Below are 17,264 nucleotides of genomic sequence, written 5' to 3'. Positions count from 1 at the left end.
ATGTGCGCGGCCGTGCCCGCCGGCGGGGGGCGGGCGGCGGCCCGGCGGCTCGGCAGGCGCGGGGGGGCGGCCGGAGGTACGGAGGCGGGTGGAGATCCGCGATGGCCGGGGCTGGCGGGGCTCTGTGCGGGCCCGGCCCGGGCAGGGAGCCCGCGAGAAGCGGCAGTAAGGACCCGGCCGGGGCACAGGGGCACGGTGCCCGTGTCACCTCCGCCTCGGAGCCCGGGATGCGGCAGCACCCCGGGCCAGGGCCTGGGGGTGCGTCTTGTCCTTCAGCAGCCTCCTGTGTGCTGGGGACACGGGACACGGGTCCCCTGGGTGGCACACGGGTCCCCTGGGTGGCACACGCATCCCCTCGGTGGGACGCGCGTCCCCTGTGGGTGGCACACGGGTCCCCGACTGTTGTTACCTATTTCCCAGACCCTTCCCAGCCATTCCCCACCCCACGGCTGGCTCCAGTCAGGGCTGGGCGGATGTGGGGTGTTGCTACTGGTTTGGGACTATGGGGAAGACAAGTTCAGCCTCGTCAGAGCTCCCGGGTGGTTGCTGGCACGTGGGACCGATGCTGGGTGCTGGTGGGAGACGAAGGCTTCTTTCCTCTGGGATCAGCCCTGGAAATCTCTGCCCTGTCCCTTGCAGCGAGCCAGGTCCACAGTGCAGCCGGCATCCCGAGGCGCAGCAGGAGGAGGAAGAGCGTCGCCATTGCCTACGAATCTGGGCAGGGGGATGGTGCCGAGCCCCAGAGACCACACTGGGAGCCCAGGAACTGGCAACAGCAGCTGGAGCGCATCCGGGAAATGAGGAAGAAGAGAGATGCTCCCGTCGATGAGATGGGAGTGGAGAAGTGTTACGACAGCAGCGCACCTCCGCAGGTAAGGACACCCCGCTGCCCGGCGCTGCCAGCTGGGCACATGGAAATACAGCCCGCTTCCACCACCCTCCGGCCTCCCTCATCCTCATGTTGCCCCTGGACATGTCCCACTTTGGATGTCTCCAGAAGAGAAAAGTAAACGCAGGGCGTGCCAGGACGCTAGGCTGGCATTGGTCCCACAGGAGGTTGCTGCAGAAGTGTGCGCATGAGAGAAACTGTTCCTGCTGCTAGAGGAGGAGAGTCCTTCACTGCCTCTCCAGCACTGCGCCCTTGGGAAGTGGCAGTGGGTGTTTTCCGAGATGTTCTCTGCTCGCCTTCAGCCCGTGCTGGGCGTTAGAGACCAACTAGCAAACAGCCCTTGTCCTTGGCTTAAACAGCTGCCAGCAGAGTTGGCAGCCTGAACCAAGAGTAGGATCTGAGACCAGAACAGGATGGTATTGCACTTGGCACTGAAAATTCCAAGAGTGTGTTGTGGCAGTGCTGTCTTCTGGGGCAGCCTGGCAGGGTGTGAATGCGTATCCCTTTTTTCTTAAAAATCTCTGTAGGAGTCCAAGGAAAGCATCCAGCAAGATGGCTCTGTAATGCAGAGGGAAAACAGTGTGGAGAAAAGGTGAGGGGAGCCGAGAAAAATCTTTCCAAGCTGCTTTCATGCTCTTCAGAGCAGCGCAGAAGCGTAGGTTGGCTTCCTCCCTCTTGCAGCCTACGTTTAAGGGGATCGTGGTTGAAAGGAAGGGTCATGCTGGGATGGCACTGTGCTCCCCAAGCCTGGGAACACCATCAAAGGCCCCAAACGACACCTCCCTCCGAGGGGACCGCTTGCATCGGTACAAAACAACAAAGCAGAGCGAGGCTGTGGCACGGCGCTGGGACCGGGGGCTGCAGGGCCGTGCTCCCCGTGCGCGGCGCCGGTGTGGGAACGCGGAGACAACCCGCCGGCGGGCTCAGCGGAGCAGCAGGAGCCACGTGCTCCAGGGCGACCTGCTGGGTGCTGAGGGAGGGGTCTCCCAGACACAGCTGGGAGCTCCTAATGCTGTCCTTGCTGCTGGCATTGTGCCCTGGGCTGGGATCCCTGCGGAAAATGGTTAGCTTTGGCTCCGACTTCAGGCTCCGCAGCCGTGTGGGTTGGCACCAAGTGCAGCTGTGGGGCCAGGGAGACCACGGTGCATGATATGGAAATAACTTTTCTTCCCCAGAGATGCAGGGTCGTTGCTTCCAAGGAAAAGTGGATGTTGTAACCCCAAGCATGCACCAGGGCTCCCCACACAACGTGCATGCGCTCAGAGGTTACCCTGCTTCCATGCACTCGGAGATTTTTCCTGGTGCAGCTGTGGTTTTGTGAACTTGTTTTGTAAGAGAGGCGGAGGAAGGATTGTATCCCACGTTATCCTGGGTCAGTCCAGGTTAGTTGCATCATCCTCCTCATTCTGATGGGGACAGAATCACATCTGGGGAAAAATCGATTGAGAATTAGGTGAATGGTCTGGGCTAAACCCTGCCTGACTGCATCAGAGAAACTCCTGGGTGTTGTGCTTCATCTCCCAGTCTCTGTCATCCCAGTTCTTTAGATCTGGTTTCGTAAGGAGCTCACTGGAGCCATATACCCAGTTCCTACTGAAGCCTAATGGGAAAGGAACGGGGTTTTCAAAAGCTGCTTGAGAGCAGAAGTTGCATGAAAAATCATGGGGCGTTTGTACTTCTGCGTCCTGTGGGGTCTCCTGAGAATCCTGTCATCAGGAAAAGCTTCGTCTGGCCCTTTGTGACTAAGCACTGGCATCCTTGGATGTGAGATCCCAGTAGGCAGTCGCTGGGATCTGCGCTTGGACGCGTGCTGACTGCTTAGGTTGAAGGTGTTTCTTTTCTCCCTTTGCTGTGTGGTAGATGTGAATGGTTGCAGATGGTTTCTGTTGCAGCTTTCCAGTCTCTTGTAGGTGGACAAGGTTGAACCAGGGTGGGTCCACGTTGTGCGCTGGACTGAAGATGGTGCTGGGTGGGAGGACCGAGTCCCAGAGGCAGCCGGATCCTCTCAGAGGTCTTGGTGTGTCTCACTGCCTCCTTCTCCCCAGGTTATGCGCTACCAAGTCCTGCTGTCGCTGATGCTCTCCAGCCAGACCAAGGACCAGGTGACGTCAGCTGCCATGCTGCGCCTGAGGCAGCGCGGCCTCACGGTCGACAGTGTCCTGCAGATGGATGATGCGACGCTTGGGCAGATCATTTACCCCGTGGGATTCTGGAGGGTGAGTGCAGCACCACGGCAGCACCCGCCGTGCCCGTAGAGGAACCCACCCCACCAACCTCCACCCTGTGCAGCCATCTGAGACAGCTCGGAGGCCAGGAGAGGAGCACGGAGCGGGTGCAGGCTTGTCCTTTGCACACTGGGCTCGTTGGGAGTCGTGGAGCTCCCAGCAGGAGGTGGGTGCGAAGCAGCCCTGCTCCTGCAGGATGCACCCCCGGCCGGGGTTCAGCCTGCGTGCCGTGCCCTCTGGTGATCCTTCTCCCAGAGTCAAGCTGAAGGCTGCGTTTTCTGCCAGTTTTAGCAGTTTGTATCCACAGCAAGGTCGTTTGCTGCAGTGCCTGGAGTGTGCAGGGGAGGCCAGAGCTAATCAGGTTTCAGAGTTTTGCTTTCACGGAGAAATCAAAGATCTGTCTCCCCTCCACAAGCTCCAGTGTGTGGCCTCACATGTCACATACGTTCAGGAAGGGTTTGTTTCCTGAGCTGTTTGTCTCTTTTCCCTGTAGTGGAGGTCAAGTTGGATTTTCTGCCTTTGCCCTTGGTTTTCCAGAACAAGGTGAAATACATAAAGCAGACGACAGCCATCCTGAAGCAGAAATATGGGGGTGACATCCCAAGAACTGTGGAGGAGCTGGTGCAGCTGCCAGGAGTCGGGCCCAAAATGGCCCACTTGGCCATGAACATTGCCTGGGACAGTGTGTCTGGGATAGGTAGGTTGGACCATGTTTTCCCTATTCCTTTCCTAAATTTTGCCTGATCCATTCCCTGGGCAGAGAAGGGATGTTGCAGCTGGGTAAACTGCCTGCCCCAGGAGCTTGGTAGCATCCCTTCAGTTGAGTCATCTGCAGACTGTTTGGGTGGGTGAAGGATGGGACCCTCAACCACTCACAGCGGATGAGCTGCTATAGGATTTAAGCATGAATCCAGCTCCTGTTTTTCCCCAAATTGACAGCAGAAATCCTAAGGGCAGTCACTCCCTCCCCTCAGATGCTGGTAGGCAGTGAGTATTGCCAAATTGGATAGGCATCCAAAAAGATGTGCTAGCAGAATAACGCTCTGAAATCTCTTTGGTGTTGAGTGGAAGAGAGGTGGGATAATTTCATGATTTGGGATAATTGTAGGATAGTCCGAGGTTATTTTTTTCCAGGGTTGCTTCTATTTAAACAGGTCTCATTTGGGATGTTGCTTTTCTTTGGCAAGCTGTAAGAGGGCAGAAGCAGAGCTTAGGCAAAATTACGTTTGGAATCCGTAATTCATGATGGGTTGTAGACAGAAATGGTCTCAGGCAATCTATAGCTACAGAATTTCTGATCTGTTTGAGTTCCTGTGGCTGGGTAATAGGTGACCACAGGTCCATTTGTTTATTTGCTGTCTTTATTGAGCAGAGAGTGTAGGAGGGTGCCTAGCTGTACCCCTGTGGAGCTGTGGCGTTAGCTGGGAGGAAGTCTGAGATGGAGATGGGCCCAGGGCAGGGTGGCTCCTGCACGATGCTCGCTTGGGGAGCGTGGCTGGCAGCAGATCTGCTCGCAAGAGCCGGCAGATGGGGCTGGACCATCAGCTGCAGGGCCCCTGCGGGCTGCCCAGCCTGGTGGCCCCCGGGGACAGATTAATATTCCGAGTGTATTTGCTGCTTAATGGGGGATCTCTGGGAAAGCTCGGAACGGTGCCACCTGATGACCGAGTGCCACCGGTCAGCGCGGGCGGCCGCTGGCTCCTGCAGCCCCACCGCTGACCGTCAGCTGGACGGGATGTGGCTCTCGTGCCAGATCTGGCAGCATTTGGGGTCTGCTGTGCTCTCCCTGCTGTGGGGGAGGGAAGTGAGAGGGAGCCAAACTACCCAACTGTTTTCCAAATAATTGTGTGCTCAGTTTTGATTTAGGAGGCAAGACTTAGTCTTCCTGTTTACAGCAATTTCCTGGGTTTTGCCCAATTAGCCATAGAGACAGGTTTATCGCTGCGGATCTAACAATAATACACTTTGCATTCAGAGCTTTTCAGCTCAAAGCACTTTATAAACATTGGTTTAAGCCTCACAAACCTTCTTGTGCTGGTAGGTATTATGAAATGTGTTTTCCATCTGGGTAAACTAAGGGGCAGAGATTGCAACTTGCGTAACATCAGCTGCAGCACAGGGAGGAGGAGAACCCGGGACAGGCTGCCCCGTGCCTGCTAGATCAGAGCACAGGGATCTTTGAAGGAAGGCTGGGTCGGGTGTGAGATATCCATCCGCTCTTGCTTTTGGCTCTGGGCCCAGGAAGAAAGCAGCACGTTTGTTCTCTCTCCCCTCCTGCTTCACCTGCCCGCCGAGGCAGCTGTGACAGGCAGCTTTTGGCTGTGCTCTCTCCGTTCAGGTGTGTCTGCCCCCACCTAAACTCTGGGCTCTCCCTCCTTAGCTGTGGACACCCACGTGCACAGGATCACAAACAGGCTGAAGTGGGTGAAGAAGGAGACCAGACACCCCGAGGAAACTCGGGTAGCGCTGGAGGACTGGCTGCCCAGGTAAGGCCGGAGACCCCAGCCTCGTTCCACCACACCAAGCCCCTCGAGCCAGCTGCAGGAGCCGTGTCTGCACACAGTCCTGCTTAGAGCATTTTCAGTGAGGGCACTTTGGGTCCCTCTTCTCTATGGAGGACTAGTCTGCAGCTGTTTCTCCTTTCCAGAGAGCTGCAGCAGCAGCATCTCTGCTACTTGGTTGTTTCCTGGCTATCAGATCTATCGATCACCACTAGTGCAGCCAGGTACCTGGAGGTCTTGATGGCTGATTCTTGCCTTCACAAGTTTACTATGGCCCAAGCCAGGTGCTTTTCTACACAGGACCTGCTGAGCCTAATGGCCACAGCAGTATGAGACCATGGTTGGATTCTGGCTTTCATTGATGCTTAATCTTCAGTCTCAAATGCCAGCTGACAGGTACTCTGTTGCACCTCCACATCTGGCACAAGAGCATGAGCGCAGGCACTTTGTGAGTCTGTCCCCTGCTCCCCACCCCACTTCAGCGGGATCAGGAAAGGTTAGGAGGGCTGCTCTTAGCAGGAGGCTGGGACCTGCCTCCAGGCTCCTTGGGAAGCCAAGAGGAACAGGCAGTAGGGGAAAGGGAGCTATTTAAAAGCACAGACTGTGCTTTAACCCCTCTGAGCAGCTGTATCAGAAAGCTTGTTTTCTTCTCACTGCAGGGACCTCTGGAGGGAGATAAACTGGCTTTTGGTGGGCTTTGGCCAGCAGACCTGCCTGCCTGTGAACCCTCGCTGCAAGGAGTGCCTCAATCAAGACATTTGCCCAGCTGCTAAGAGACGCTGAGGGAATCATCCGGTCTCCACAGAGCAACAAATCTGCTTCGGCTCAGCGGCAGCCCAGAGCTGAGCCCTAGGAAAGCTCTGCTTTGCACGGGGCTGGCAGTGTGACTGCAGGGAAACGGGAGGCTGCTGCAGCCAGCTCAGCATCTCGGGAGGGAGCAGCCGCTGGCAGTGGCTGAGCTCTCTCCAGAGGAAAAAGGGTCTTTCAAAGCGCAGCGGTCCTGCTGCGTCGGTGCCGAAGGCTCCGGCCCCCGTGCGAATGCCTGAGCGTGCCCTGGCGGGGCAGCGGGCTGTGCTGCTGCAGGAGCAGCCAGAGAAGTGCTTTGTCCTATGGGACCTGCTGCTTGTAAATACACAGCTAATAAAGGTGGTGGGGTTTGCATTTTTTTTCTCCACCCATGAGGTTTGCTGGCATTTGTGCATCACAGGGCAGGGGGAAGGAGAGCACGGGTGACCTCAGCAAAGCGTGAGGCCATAGCAGCCAGCCCTGCCAGCGGAGAGCAGGCAGCATGCAACCTGCCAAGGCTCCTGCCCAGCCCGGGCAGCGAGGGCACTGCAAGGGATAAGGCATGGCCAAAGACCTCAGGAGCCAGGATCACAGGAGACAACTACTTGGCCAAGCGACCCGGGGGTCCTGGTGGCAGAAGAGCAGGAGGTTATGCAGAGTTGGGGGGGGACAGGAGACAAGGCAGTGCTGCTTTTGGTTCTGTGTGTGCCACCAAGGGTTACAGCAGCCAGCGGAGCTCACAGAAGGGACACCACCACCGGCTCTGTTTTGTTCTTCAAAGAAAGGGCAGTGCTGACTTCATTGTAGAGCTTCAAAGGAACAATTTCAGCTACTCTTCAAACAGGCAAGGGAGGAAGCAAAGTTTATAATGTGCTAAAGAAGGCTGTAATTCTGCTCTGAAGTTCCCTACCAAACAGATGAGGAACAAGCAAATAACCACTCGGTACATGGGAAAACGAAGTTTATTACTGACATTACAGTGTACATTATGTTTTTACAATGCAGCTGACAGCCTTACACTTTACTTTTTTTTTTTTTCCAAGTTAAATGTACAGGAACTGAATAATTACTACTGAGCTACAAGATGCCAGAAATACGATAAGTGCTTTAACCAGGAGCAGTTTCCATGGACTAAGCAGAGATTAAGATTTTAAAATCTTACCGGTACAGATTTGCACTCCTGATTCCTTTTGATCTGCATTTGAAGCTACGTGTTCTTTTTTTGCCCACCCCATCCTTTCGACTACAGCGGTCCAGTCTTGTATGAGAAATGTATTTACCAACAGGTCTTTGCTCTCTGACACGCATCGGAGTGTGACGTTTAGGCTGGTGTAACTGGGAACGCTCTGCCCTGCGCAGACCAGGGCACTGCCTGGGGTTTGGCTGTGCAGGTGCAGGAAGCGACGCACATACCATAAAAAAGAAGGGCTCCTTCACGAGTTTACTGCTTTATAGAAGCAAATCATTTGGGGGGGCCAAAAAAAGAGCAGGTAGTTGTCTTTGGAGTGGGGTAGGGAAAGGGTGTCTTGTTAATGGCAGAGTCCTGGAGGGGAGGCAAACCTCTCCATCATCCCAAGCCATCATCCCGCAGCCGGTCTCGCCACCGATAGCCAAACACCTGCACCAGTTCCTCTCCAGAGTCATTATTTGCCACCTCTTCAGCCCATCAACGTTCCTAAAAGATAACTTGCAAAAAAGAGAACTTGTCTCCTTCACCCCTGAGGCTCTCCGTGCTCTCCTGCCAGCCAGCCAACAGCTGTGGGCATCAGCCGCTCCCAGCAGTGATGCCAAACGTCCCATCCCTGCTGCCCCTGTGCCCCTGCCATGGCACCCACCCACTGCCGAGGAGAGCAGTAAATGGTGTAAGGCATCTTTTCTCTCAATACTTGGGAAGCACGCCCAGAGCCGGCCGATGCCCGCAGCATGCCGCCCGACCCAGGGGCCACGGGCTCGTAACGCAGGGCAAAACCCCGGCGGGGCACTTTGAAACGCTCACGGACGGCCAAGTGACTGGTACCGTTCACTCTGAGCTGGGGAAAGTGGTTTTGTACTGGACTGTCCTGCTGCGCCCAGTCCCTGCCCACTGCTGCCCGGGTGTTTGAGCTGGAATAGGGGGCCGGCGCCGTGGCTGGGGAGCTGCGGGAGCGTGGGCAGGGGGGCACCCTGCCCTGGTAAAACCCCTCGGAACCGCAGAGAGGGGGTGGCTCAGCTTAGTCATCTTCCCTCATTCACAAGTAAAAAAGAGCTTAAAGGGGCTTAATTTGGAATGTTCAAAGAGGCGTTTTTGAGACTCTTAATCCCAAAACGGAGGTGTTTTCACAGGAGGCCACGGAAAGCCAAAGCAACCGCCCGCTCCGTTGTGCCACTCCCTGCTCCGCAGCCAGCCCCACGGAGGCCCCCCAGCTCCGAAGGCACCCTCCCCAGAGCGAGATGGGCTCAGTTCCACTCAGGGGCTGGGGGCATCAAATAGAAGCCCAGAAGTAACAAACCAGGTGGGACCCGCACCCTGCTCCGGGACACAGCACCCAGGCACAGCCAGGGCTGAGCCCGCTTGCCCAGCGCCAAGCGTGCACCTCCGGCTGCATGCCCACCTTCCTCGCGCTCGCTTCCACGTCTCTCCGAAGCGTTTTGTAGCATCTCGTGGCTCTCGTCCTCTGGCAATGCTGCCCGAGCCGGGCTGGCAGCACCGCTCCTGGCACCGCGGCGCAGGACCGGCCCCGCTCCTGCCTTCCCCCGCCGCTCGGCGCCGCATGGACGGCTGCAAACGGCAAAGGCTGTGCCACCTGGGCTGCTGGGTTTGGGTTTGGTTTTTAAAATCCTGCCCTCTCCCCTCTGCAGAGCTGCCAGGGGTGAAAAAGGGGCTTTTACTGCTGGGGCAGAAATCACTGGTGGGGAGGGGGGGGTCCTAAACTCACCAGAAACACGTGGGACTTCACTAAAAAAAAAAAAACCCAAAACAACAAAACTAACTTTTTTGTTTCAATAGCAAAGCCAACAAGAGCAATTTACAGCCACTGTCCATTTTCCCATCATGCGAGTAGTCACCGCTGCAGCCGGGGTGCTGGGGAGGGGGTGCTGGGTACCCCCCACCCTGCAGGCACCCACCACGGCGGGGGCACGAGGCCATAAGACGTTTGCACAGAGGCACAGAGCATCCCATGGGGCTCAGTCTGGGACACCCACAAAACCAAAACAAACACCTCAAATAAAAAAAAAAAAATAGTAATATAGAAGCCTAAATGCTGCAGGTAAGAAACAAGAGTCAAACTCTTCCAGTCCTTTCTCATAGGAGCGGGGGACGGCGGGCGGCCAGAGCCGGGCTGAAGGGCAAGCAAGAAAAGGAGCTTTGGTCACATTTGTCTTACGAGAATCGCTGGTGAGTAACAACAATAATAATAATAATAATAAAAAATTAAAAAAAAAAAAAGGACTTTAAAATACGCCTTGTGAAAGCAACCAGTGAAGAGCAGAGCACAAAGCATCTCACGTGGACACTGAAGGACACGGCGTAGGCACCTCCGAAACGTCCGAGCCGGGGGCAGGAGTGGGAGCGGGAGCGCGGCGGGCGGCAGCCGCCAGCCAGGCTCAGAAATTGCTGAAAATCTCTCGCTTCTTGTTCCAGTCCATCTGCGGAGCTCTCTTCTTCACCCGCTTGGCCCGCACCTTCTCCTTGGCCTCGGCAGCCGTGGGGCTCAGGCTCAGCCCGCTCTCCTCGAACGGGTCCTTCTTCTCCGCGTCTCCATCCTGCGTGGAGAAGGGAGAGGAGACGTCAGCCGCCGGTGTCCCCCCCGCCCCGTCCCACCCAGAGGCTTTTCCTGCAGCATCCACGATAAGCCAAGGCGCAGGGCTGAGGGTTTTTTGGAAAAAGTCCCTTCCCCTGGGCCGTGTCGGTGGTTTCACCGGTGCCGGCGGCAGCATCCGCGTGGCCACGGAGCTCATTACTAGCCTGGGGTTTTGTGGGGTTTTGTTTCCCTCCCGCTCCCCACCTGAAGAACATCCCGCCGCTACGGCTGGAAGTGGAAAAGCAGAAAGAAGCTGCTGCCAGAGGGAAAACGAGCTGCTCTACTGGTCTGCTGGGAGAATGGGAAAGAAGCTGCTGGTAGCAGGGACGAGGGAACAAGCTGGGTGAGCCTCGGGGCTCGCAGGGAGGGGATGTGGCAAGGGGTCCCATCTGTACCCAGCTGGGCACTCGTTTGCTCCCAGAGCCCTGTGGCTAACGGAGGTGGGGGGCACCTGCCCGCCCAGGTGGCTGTGCCCAGCGACACCAGTCAAGGTGGTGTTTGCTTTGGGAACCATATTGAAAACAGCATCTTTCCATCTGTTTAATAAAAGTACTTTTATAATAAGAAAATTCACTTTCTGAAGTCACAGCCACTGTGGCAACGTGCCCTCAAGGCAGAAGCCGCAGGTTCCCATCCACTGCCCCTCACCTGCTCCTTCCTGTAGGGTACAATTAATGCCCTGGCCAAAATTCTTCCATTCCATTGCATCCCTGCTGGGGACAGACCCAGCACCGGCTCTCCGAGCCCCTCAAACCCCCAGCGGTCTGGGAAGCCTCGTCCCTGCAGGGACTTGGTTCATCAGCAGCACTTTCCACAGTGGGCACAATCTAAAGCTTTGGCTTCATCAATCACATCTGGTCCCGGTGCCAGGCAGGGCGGAGATGCCCGAGGATCCCGGCTCGGGGAGAAGCGGCTGCTCCCCGGAGCTGCGTGGCTGCGCTCGTGTCAATAGTGGGCAAACGTACAGAATCCAGATGCTCAGTTTTAAGGAAACATTTTAAGTCCTGCCTGCCGGCGTTGCTGCCCTACCACGCACGTGAGACTCCGAAACAACCATTTCCCAAACCCTGCTGACAGCCACCGGCAGGTCTGGTCTTCCCCCAGCGCTGCGAGGGAACGGCTCCAGCTTCGCTCTGCCTTACCAGTGCAAACCAAACTGGTGCTGGTTCGAATGGGCTACGGGGTGGGGGGCAGAGCTGCAGGCAAACCCCCGCCACCCCCAGCCACTCTGGTTTCTCACGAGGAGGTGGGACATCCACCTCTGAAACAGCCCAAAGGCGACTCCACGGGAGGAACCGCACTGGGACGCAGCCCGGTTTTCCAAAGGCAGCAGCCATAGGATCAGGACATGGATAATTTAATGTTTGGAGAGAAACAGAGAGGCCAGGCTGCAGGTGTCTGGCCACAGCCGGCGTTTGAGATGGTTTAGAGGCTCTGGGTGCTCAGAGGCGGCTGTGGGAGCACTGGTGCTGTCAGACTCCTGCTCCCACTCGCAGCCGTCGCGGGGCAGGGGATGGCACAAGCACCGAGAACCAGCAGAGACCCCCCCAAAGCACCTGCACGGGGGCATTCCTCTGTCTTTAGCAGAGCCTCATCCTAAAGACAAGTTTTTGAGCACTTTAGAAATGCCCTACTTAGTATTTTAAGAAAAAAAAACTGCTAATAACACAGAGAATACCCACCTATGCCTTGCATTTCCTTTTGGTGGCTCGATGACCTCGCACGGCGAGGTCTGTCCCTTCCCCGGGGCGTTCAGCCAGGCTCCCCCAGAGAGGCAGCCCCAGCCCTGGGCTCACCAAACCCACGCTCTCCCACCTTGAGCAGCTCCTGAGAAATTCCCTGTGCTCCAAGCTGAAAGCAATTCGGCTTTTTAAAATTTGAGCCTGCCTTGCTCCCGCTGGCAGCACCCAGACCTCACAGCTCCACTCCTCCTGCCCTCCTGGCTCCCCAGCATCACCTCCTGCCCTGTGGCTCCTCAGCAGAAGTACACTTTAAATCCAAAACCCTCGTAGATGTCCTTTCATCTTACTGAAATGCATTGCAAGGCGTCGTTACACGGGACCATAAGGCACATATGTACCTCCAGGGGTATGTAAAGGGGAGGGGGAATGTTTGGGGGTTTTACCTCCGACTCCTTCCCAGGACTTTGAAGGTCACTGTGAGATGAAGATGTGGATCCTCCATTCAGCTAGTGGAAAGCAAAACGTTAGTCCAGTTCGCACAAAGACAGAATTAGAAAAAAATGTCAAGTTTGGCAGAAAAAAAGCTCCAGCCCGGTGGGGACAGACACCTCAGCCACCGCACCTGCCAAGCATGGGCCCCATCCTGCCAGCACCGGGCAGCTGCTTGCCTCCCCTCCATCACTGGGAACGGGAGGAAATGGGGCTGGTACCAGCTGTGTTCGTCCCCTAAATTAAAGCTGCGGCAGGAAGCAATTAACTCAGCCAGCAGCAGTTGAGCTAAACGAGCCTCGGGGACATGAGGGGCATCCCTCCCCGCTGCGCGGGCTGGCAAGCCACGCCGGTGGGACCCCAGGACAGCCACACACCAGGAGCTGGCCTCACCCCCCAACGCCCCCAATCGCTCCAACGCCTTCCCCTAAACCGAGCAAAGCTGGGTGCTGCCCAGCATCCCCGGCCACCCTGGCATCCCGGGGCGGGCGAGTCCTCACCTGGGGCTGTGCGGATCCGTTTGTCATGGGCTGCGGTACCACACCTACGGAGCACACCGAGAAAACACGCCGTAAATACACTCGGATGGGGTTGCTGGCCTCTGCCCCCTGGCATCACCCCCCTGCTGGCATCGCCCCCTGGCCTTTTCCCCTCCCCGCTCCACCAGCACACAGTGTCTCATCTCTTGACTTCGCCCTGTCCTGCTCCCAAGCCCAAGCCAAGCCTGTCCTTCTCCCCCCACTGCTTCCCAACTCCCCTGTTTCATCAGAAGAAAGCACCTCCCAGGAAGGAGACCACCTCCCAGGAAGGAGACCAGGAGCCCTCTCCTACACGCACTGACTTCAGCGCACTCCTGGTTTTTTACCCGTTAAGTAGTTTTTCTTTGAAAGCTGCTAAATCAGGAATCTTAAAGACCAACCCAACGTTTTTTTCCCGAAATCAGCATCTTGTTGGTGTCACAAGAGCGTGTGGCAAGGAACCTGCTTCTCTTGTACCTGGATTTTATTTTTTTTTTGCTCACTTCCAACGCTTTGCACTGATAACATTCCACACGATGGCAAATTTTACGCAGATGAGCTGCCAGTGACCGTGACCACGTCATTGCTAAAGGCATTACCATGTCCCATCCGCCCCAGGCTAACAGATGTGTTAATTGTGACAGGATTAATAACTGAATTATGTCGAGCATGAATACTTCTGGGGGCAAAGCCCTCACTCTGTGCATCTCCAGCGGAAGATGATGACATCGCACGTGTCACTGTGTCACCCCAAATCCAGTGATGCCAGAGCAGGGCATGGTGCCAAGCGCAGTCTGCGACCGCCGAACCGCAGGGCTGCCAACTGCACGGCCCCAAAGCCATCGTCCCAAAAGGCACCGTGGATGGGCACGGCTGGGCGTTCCCAAGCACCCATTTGGGGGCTGCATCAGCGCGAGCCGCAGGGATCCCTAGTGCCAACCAGGGCACCTCTGCCTTTAAAAAAATAACTCCAAATTGTAATTTTGAGAGCATGCTGGTGTAAAAAAAACTCAGTTACGGTGCTGGGACTCTTGAGCGGAGTCTGTCTGCAGTCAGCGGCCGGGCAGACCCAATTCTTGATCTCTGCCGAGCACGGCGAGACGGTGGCGAGAGCTGCAGAGCCCAGGCAGGGGCTGGAGCACCCACCTGCACCCCCCTGCAAGGTGCCCATGGCCCCAGTGATGGCCCACCCGGGGAACAAGGGCTCTTTTATGGCTCGTGCCAGCAGACACGCTCGCCCCAGCTCCTCCTCGAACCGCCACCGAGCATCTGACACCGCTCTCGCCCCGTGCGCTTCTCAGCATTGTTTGACCCATTTCTTTGGACAAACCTCCCCATTGAGCATCCGAGGGAGCCAGAGCACGGATCGGAGGAGGAACAGCTGTACTGGGAAACAGAGCTCCCCGTTGAGCGGGGGGCCGGTCAGGCAGCGCCCCACTCCCTCCCCACCCAGCAGCCGTGGCACAACGGGTCGGGGAGCGGACGGGCAGCTTTCTCTGCCAGGTTTCAACAGCAAGGAAAACAATTCCTGCAACAGCCACCCCTGTGATCGCCGCGGCGTGACACCCTTCCCCCCGCGCCGTTTGCTCCGGTGTTTCTCGACGCACCCTCAGGCTCCTTGGTTGGAGCAAAGAGCGATGGGGGAGCCACTGTGCTCTCCCACCCCAGACCCCTGCCCAGCACCCCGGGCAGACTGCTCCACTCCCCCAGCCTCTGCGGGTCCACCCGCTCCGACACCAGGCACCCGTCGCCAGAGAGGGTGCTGCAGCCAAAAGCAGAGGGGTTGGAGAAGGGGCCATCAGAGAGGCTTCCCAGCCCCACCAAGACAGATTGGACCCATCCGAGCATCCCTCCACGAGCTCACGGCTCCCCGGGCACCAGCTCCATCCAAATCCCACCACGGACCCATCCGAGCATCCCTCCACGAGCTCACGGCTCCCCGGGCACCAGCTCCATCCAAATCCCACCACGGACCCATCCAAGCATCCCTCCATGAGCTCACGGCTCCCCGAGCACCAGCTCCACCCAAATCCCACCACGCTCTGTCTCAGCCGCTTCATAGCAGCCAGTTCCTGAGTTAATTACTCACCGTGTGAAAATAACAAATCGGGCTTTGGCTAGAGGAAGAAGAATTCTCACTATTTATAAGTAGCTGGGTGGTGCTCAGGAAACTACCGAGGGATGAGACAGAAGGGAGACAGGACTCTCCCTCACTTCTAGAATCCCACCCATGACACAGTGAGTCATGGGAATGGTGCGAGGTCTCACCTTTGGTGTGCTCCTCTGTGGGGGTCACCCCCAGCTTCTTGAAGTAGTCGTCTGTTTCGGGGTCCACCACCAGCAGCCGGGCTTCGTTCTCCCTGGACTTGATGTGGGACACCACCTCCGAGTGCCGCAGGCCCTCCACGTTGACGCCGTTCACCTGCAAAGCGACGGCATCAGAACCCAGGTCTGTGCCCCCCCACAGCGGAGATGCTGATCCTGGCGCACAGACCCCCAGAGCAGCCTCCTCACCCCCTGAGGGATGGGATTTCCCTTTTTTCACCTCTGTTGGGATGATCAGAAAGCTACAGGCTTTTTCCTTGCCCCTCTCAAGCCAGCCACAGCATCCTACCGCCCCCCCGGCACCTCTGCCAGAGCACCCTTCGTGCCACCACACACCCACGCCTCCGCCCACATCCCAAACACGTCCATCGGGAAACACAGCCCCCAGGCTCTGCCATCCCCTCCTCCGCCCACGTCCTGCCGAAACGCTCCGGCTGCCCTCTGTCGTGATTTCAAACCCACCCATCACCTCGAATGTGCCCCAAGGATCTCGGGCTGACTACGGGGTGCAGTCGTGTGCACAGGCAGCAGGCTGGGTGCCACCAGTGTGTCCTGCTCCCCTGCCCTGCCCAGGTGACTGTGGTGTCATCACGCCATCATTCAGCCCCCCAACATCACAAGAACATGGAGCTGTTGGAGTGGGTCCAGAGGAGGCCACCAAGATGATCCAAGGGCTGGAGCACCTCTGCTATGGAGACAGGCTGAGAGAGTTGGGGCTGTTCAGCCTGGAGAAGAGAAGGTTCCGGGGAGACTTTCCAGCACCTCCTAGTGCCTAAAGGGGCTGCAGGAAAGCTGGAGAGGGGCTTTGGACAAGAGCGTGTAGTGACAGGACAAGGGTCAATGGCTTTAAACTGAAAGAGGGGAGATTTCGATGAGATCTAAGGAAGAAATTCTTCCCTCTGAGGGTGGTGAGGCACTGGCACAGGTTGCCCAGAGAAGCTGTGGCTGCCCCATCCCTGGAAGTGTTCAAGGCCAGGTTGGATGAGGCTTTGGGCAACCTGGTGTAGTGGAGGGTGTCCCTGCCCATGGCAGGGGGGCTGGAACTAGATGATCTTTGAGGTCCCTTCCCACCCAAACCAGTCTGTGATTCTATGATCCCTCCGTGACGGAAAATCATGGATTTCCCATGTCCCCAGTGGGCGAGTCCCCACACCTACTGCACAGATTCATTTCTCCCTTCCCTGCGTGCGAGCCGGGACCTTCCAGGGAACGTGATCCTCTGCTCCCGATTGTTCCCCGCGGCGAAGGGACGATTGTGATTTCGAGCCATTGTTCATGGTGGGGAATGAATCACCCTTTGTCCCGCAGGGGAAGGGCTCTGCACCACCCAGCCCCTCGCTGCTCGACCCACTTTTGTGTGATAAAACTCTTTACTACAGCTTTGCAACGCAGTCGTGCCGAGGGTGTCGGGGGGGGCTGGAGACTCGGGGGGGAGTCTCCAGCCCCCCCCGACACCCTCGGCACGACCCAGAGGAATCAGTTGCTTATGGCTGATAAGGACTGAGATGGAAAAGGAACCCCCTTCCCCAGGCTTTGCATCTCACTGGCAACCTCAACTACGGGCTCGTAGCCCCGCTCTGTCCCCAGCAGCATCCTCCTGCCATCCCAGGTCACCCCAATCCATGCCCGGTGCTCACCCCTAGTTGAGCTCTCCCCCCTAAACCCGCCCAGGGCATCAAATATTTATCAAAGCTCTTCGGGTACCGGAGGGGATCGTGTTTCCGAGCTCGCCAGCTCACCCCTCGCCGCTTTGTGCGTGCCAGGCTCTCTGCCAGGGGCGCATCAATAAATAACACAACCCCTCGCCGTGACACCGCTGCCGCCGGCATCCCGCTCCCGGCACCGCGCTGCTCCCGGCATTAAACTTTCAGGTGCCGGGGAAGAGGCAGCAGCTCCCACGGGGCTAGAAAGCGGGCGAGTGCCTTGTCTTAATGATTCCCTAAAAGTGTTTTCTTCCAGGAATGCCAACCCCTTTCCCCTCCGGAGCTGGCAGCGAGGGCCGCAGCTTGGTGTCCATGGGAGGGTTTGAGGGTTCACGCATCGCCCCGAGCACGGGGCACCCACGAG

General features: G+C 57.2%; 2 protein-coding genes across 3 annotated transcripts in view; one reads left to right on the top strand and one right to left on the bottom strand.

Annotated features, from left to right (window-relative positions):
• On the top strand, positions 1–6,676 carry NTHL1 (nth like DNA glycosylase 1). Its single transcript, XM_086622331.1, has 6 exons — positions 1–76; positions 640–872; positions 2,935–3,105; positions 3,652–3,811; positions 5,495–5,600; positions 6,275–6,676. The coding sequence occupies exons 1-6, from the start codon at positions 1–3 to the stop codon at positions 6,396–6,398; spliced, it is 870 nt and encodes a 289-aa protein (XP_086478457.1). The 3' UTR covers positions 6,399–6,676.
• Positions 6,677–7,646: 970 nt separating this feature from the next.
• The window catches only part of NHERF2 (NHERF family PDZ scaffold protein 2), a 36,553-nt gene continuing 26,935 nt past the window's right edge, over positions 7,647–17,264 (bottom strand). For both annotated transcript variants that reach the window (XM_086622009.1, XM_086622008.1), the window contains 4 exons: positions 15,141–15,294; positions 12,855–12,898; positions 12,309–12,371; positions 7,647–10,145 (listed from right to left, as the gene is read on the bottom strand). In XM_086622009.1, coding sequence (XP_086478135.1) covers positions 9,987–10,145; positions 12,309–12,371; positions 12,855–12,898; positions 15,141–15,294 — 420 coding nt within the window. In that variant the 3' untranslated portion in view covers positions 7,647–9,986. The remainder of the gene's footprint in view (positions 10,146–12,308; positions 12,372–12,854; positions 12,899–15,140; positions 15,295–17,264) is intronic.

The sequence above is a fragment of the Tauraco erythrolophus genome, chromosome 17, assembly GCF_009769465.1.
Source record: "Tauraco erythrolophus isolate bTauEry1 chromosome 17, bTauEry1.pri, whole genome shotgun sequence".
Classification (NCBI taxonomy): domain Eukaryota; kingdom Metazoa; phylum Chordata; class Aves; order Musophagiformes; family Musophagidae; genus Tauraco; species Tauraco erythrolophus.
The sequence above is the reverse complement of the archived record's forward strand: the minus strand, read 5'-3'. Positions and strand labels throughout refer to the sequence as shown.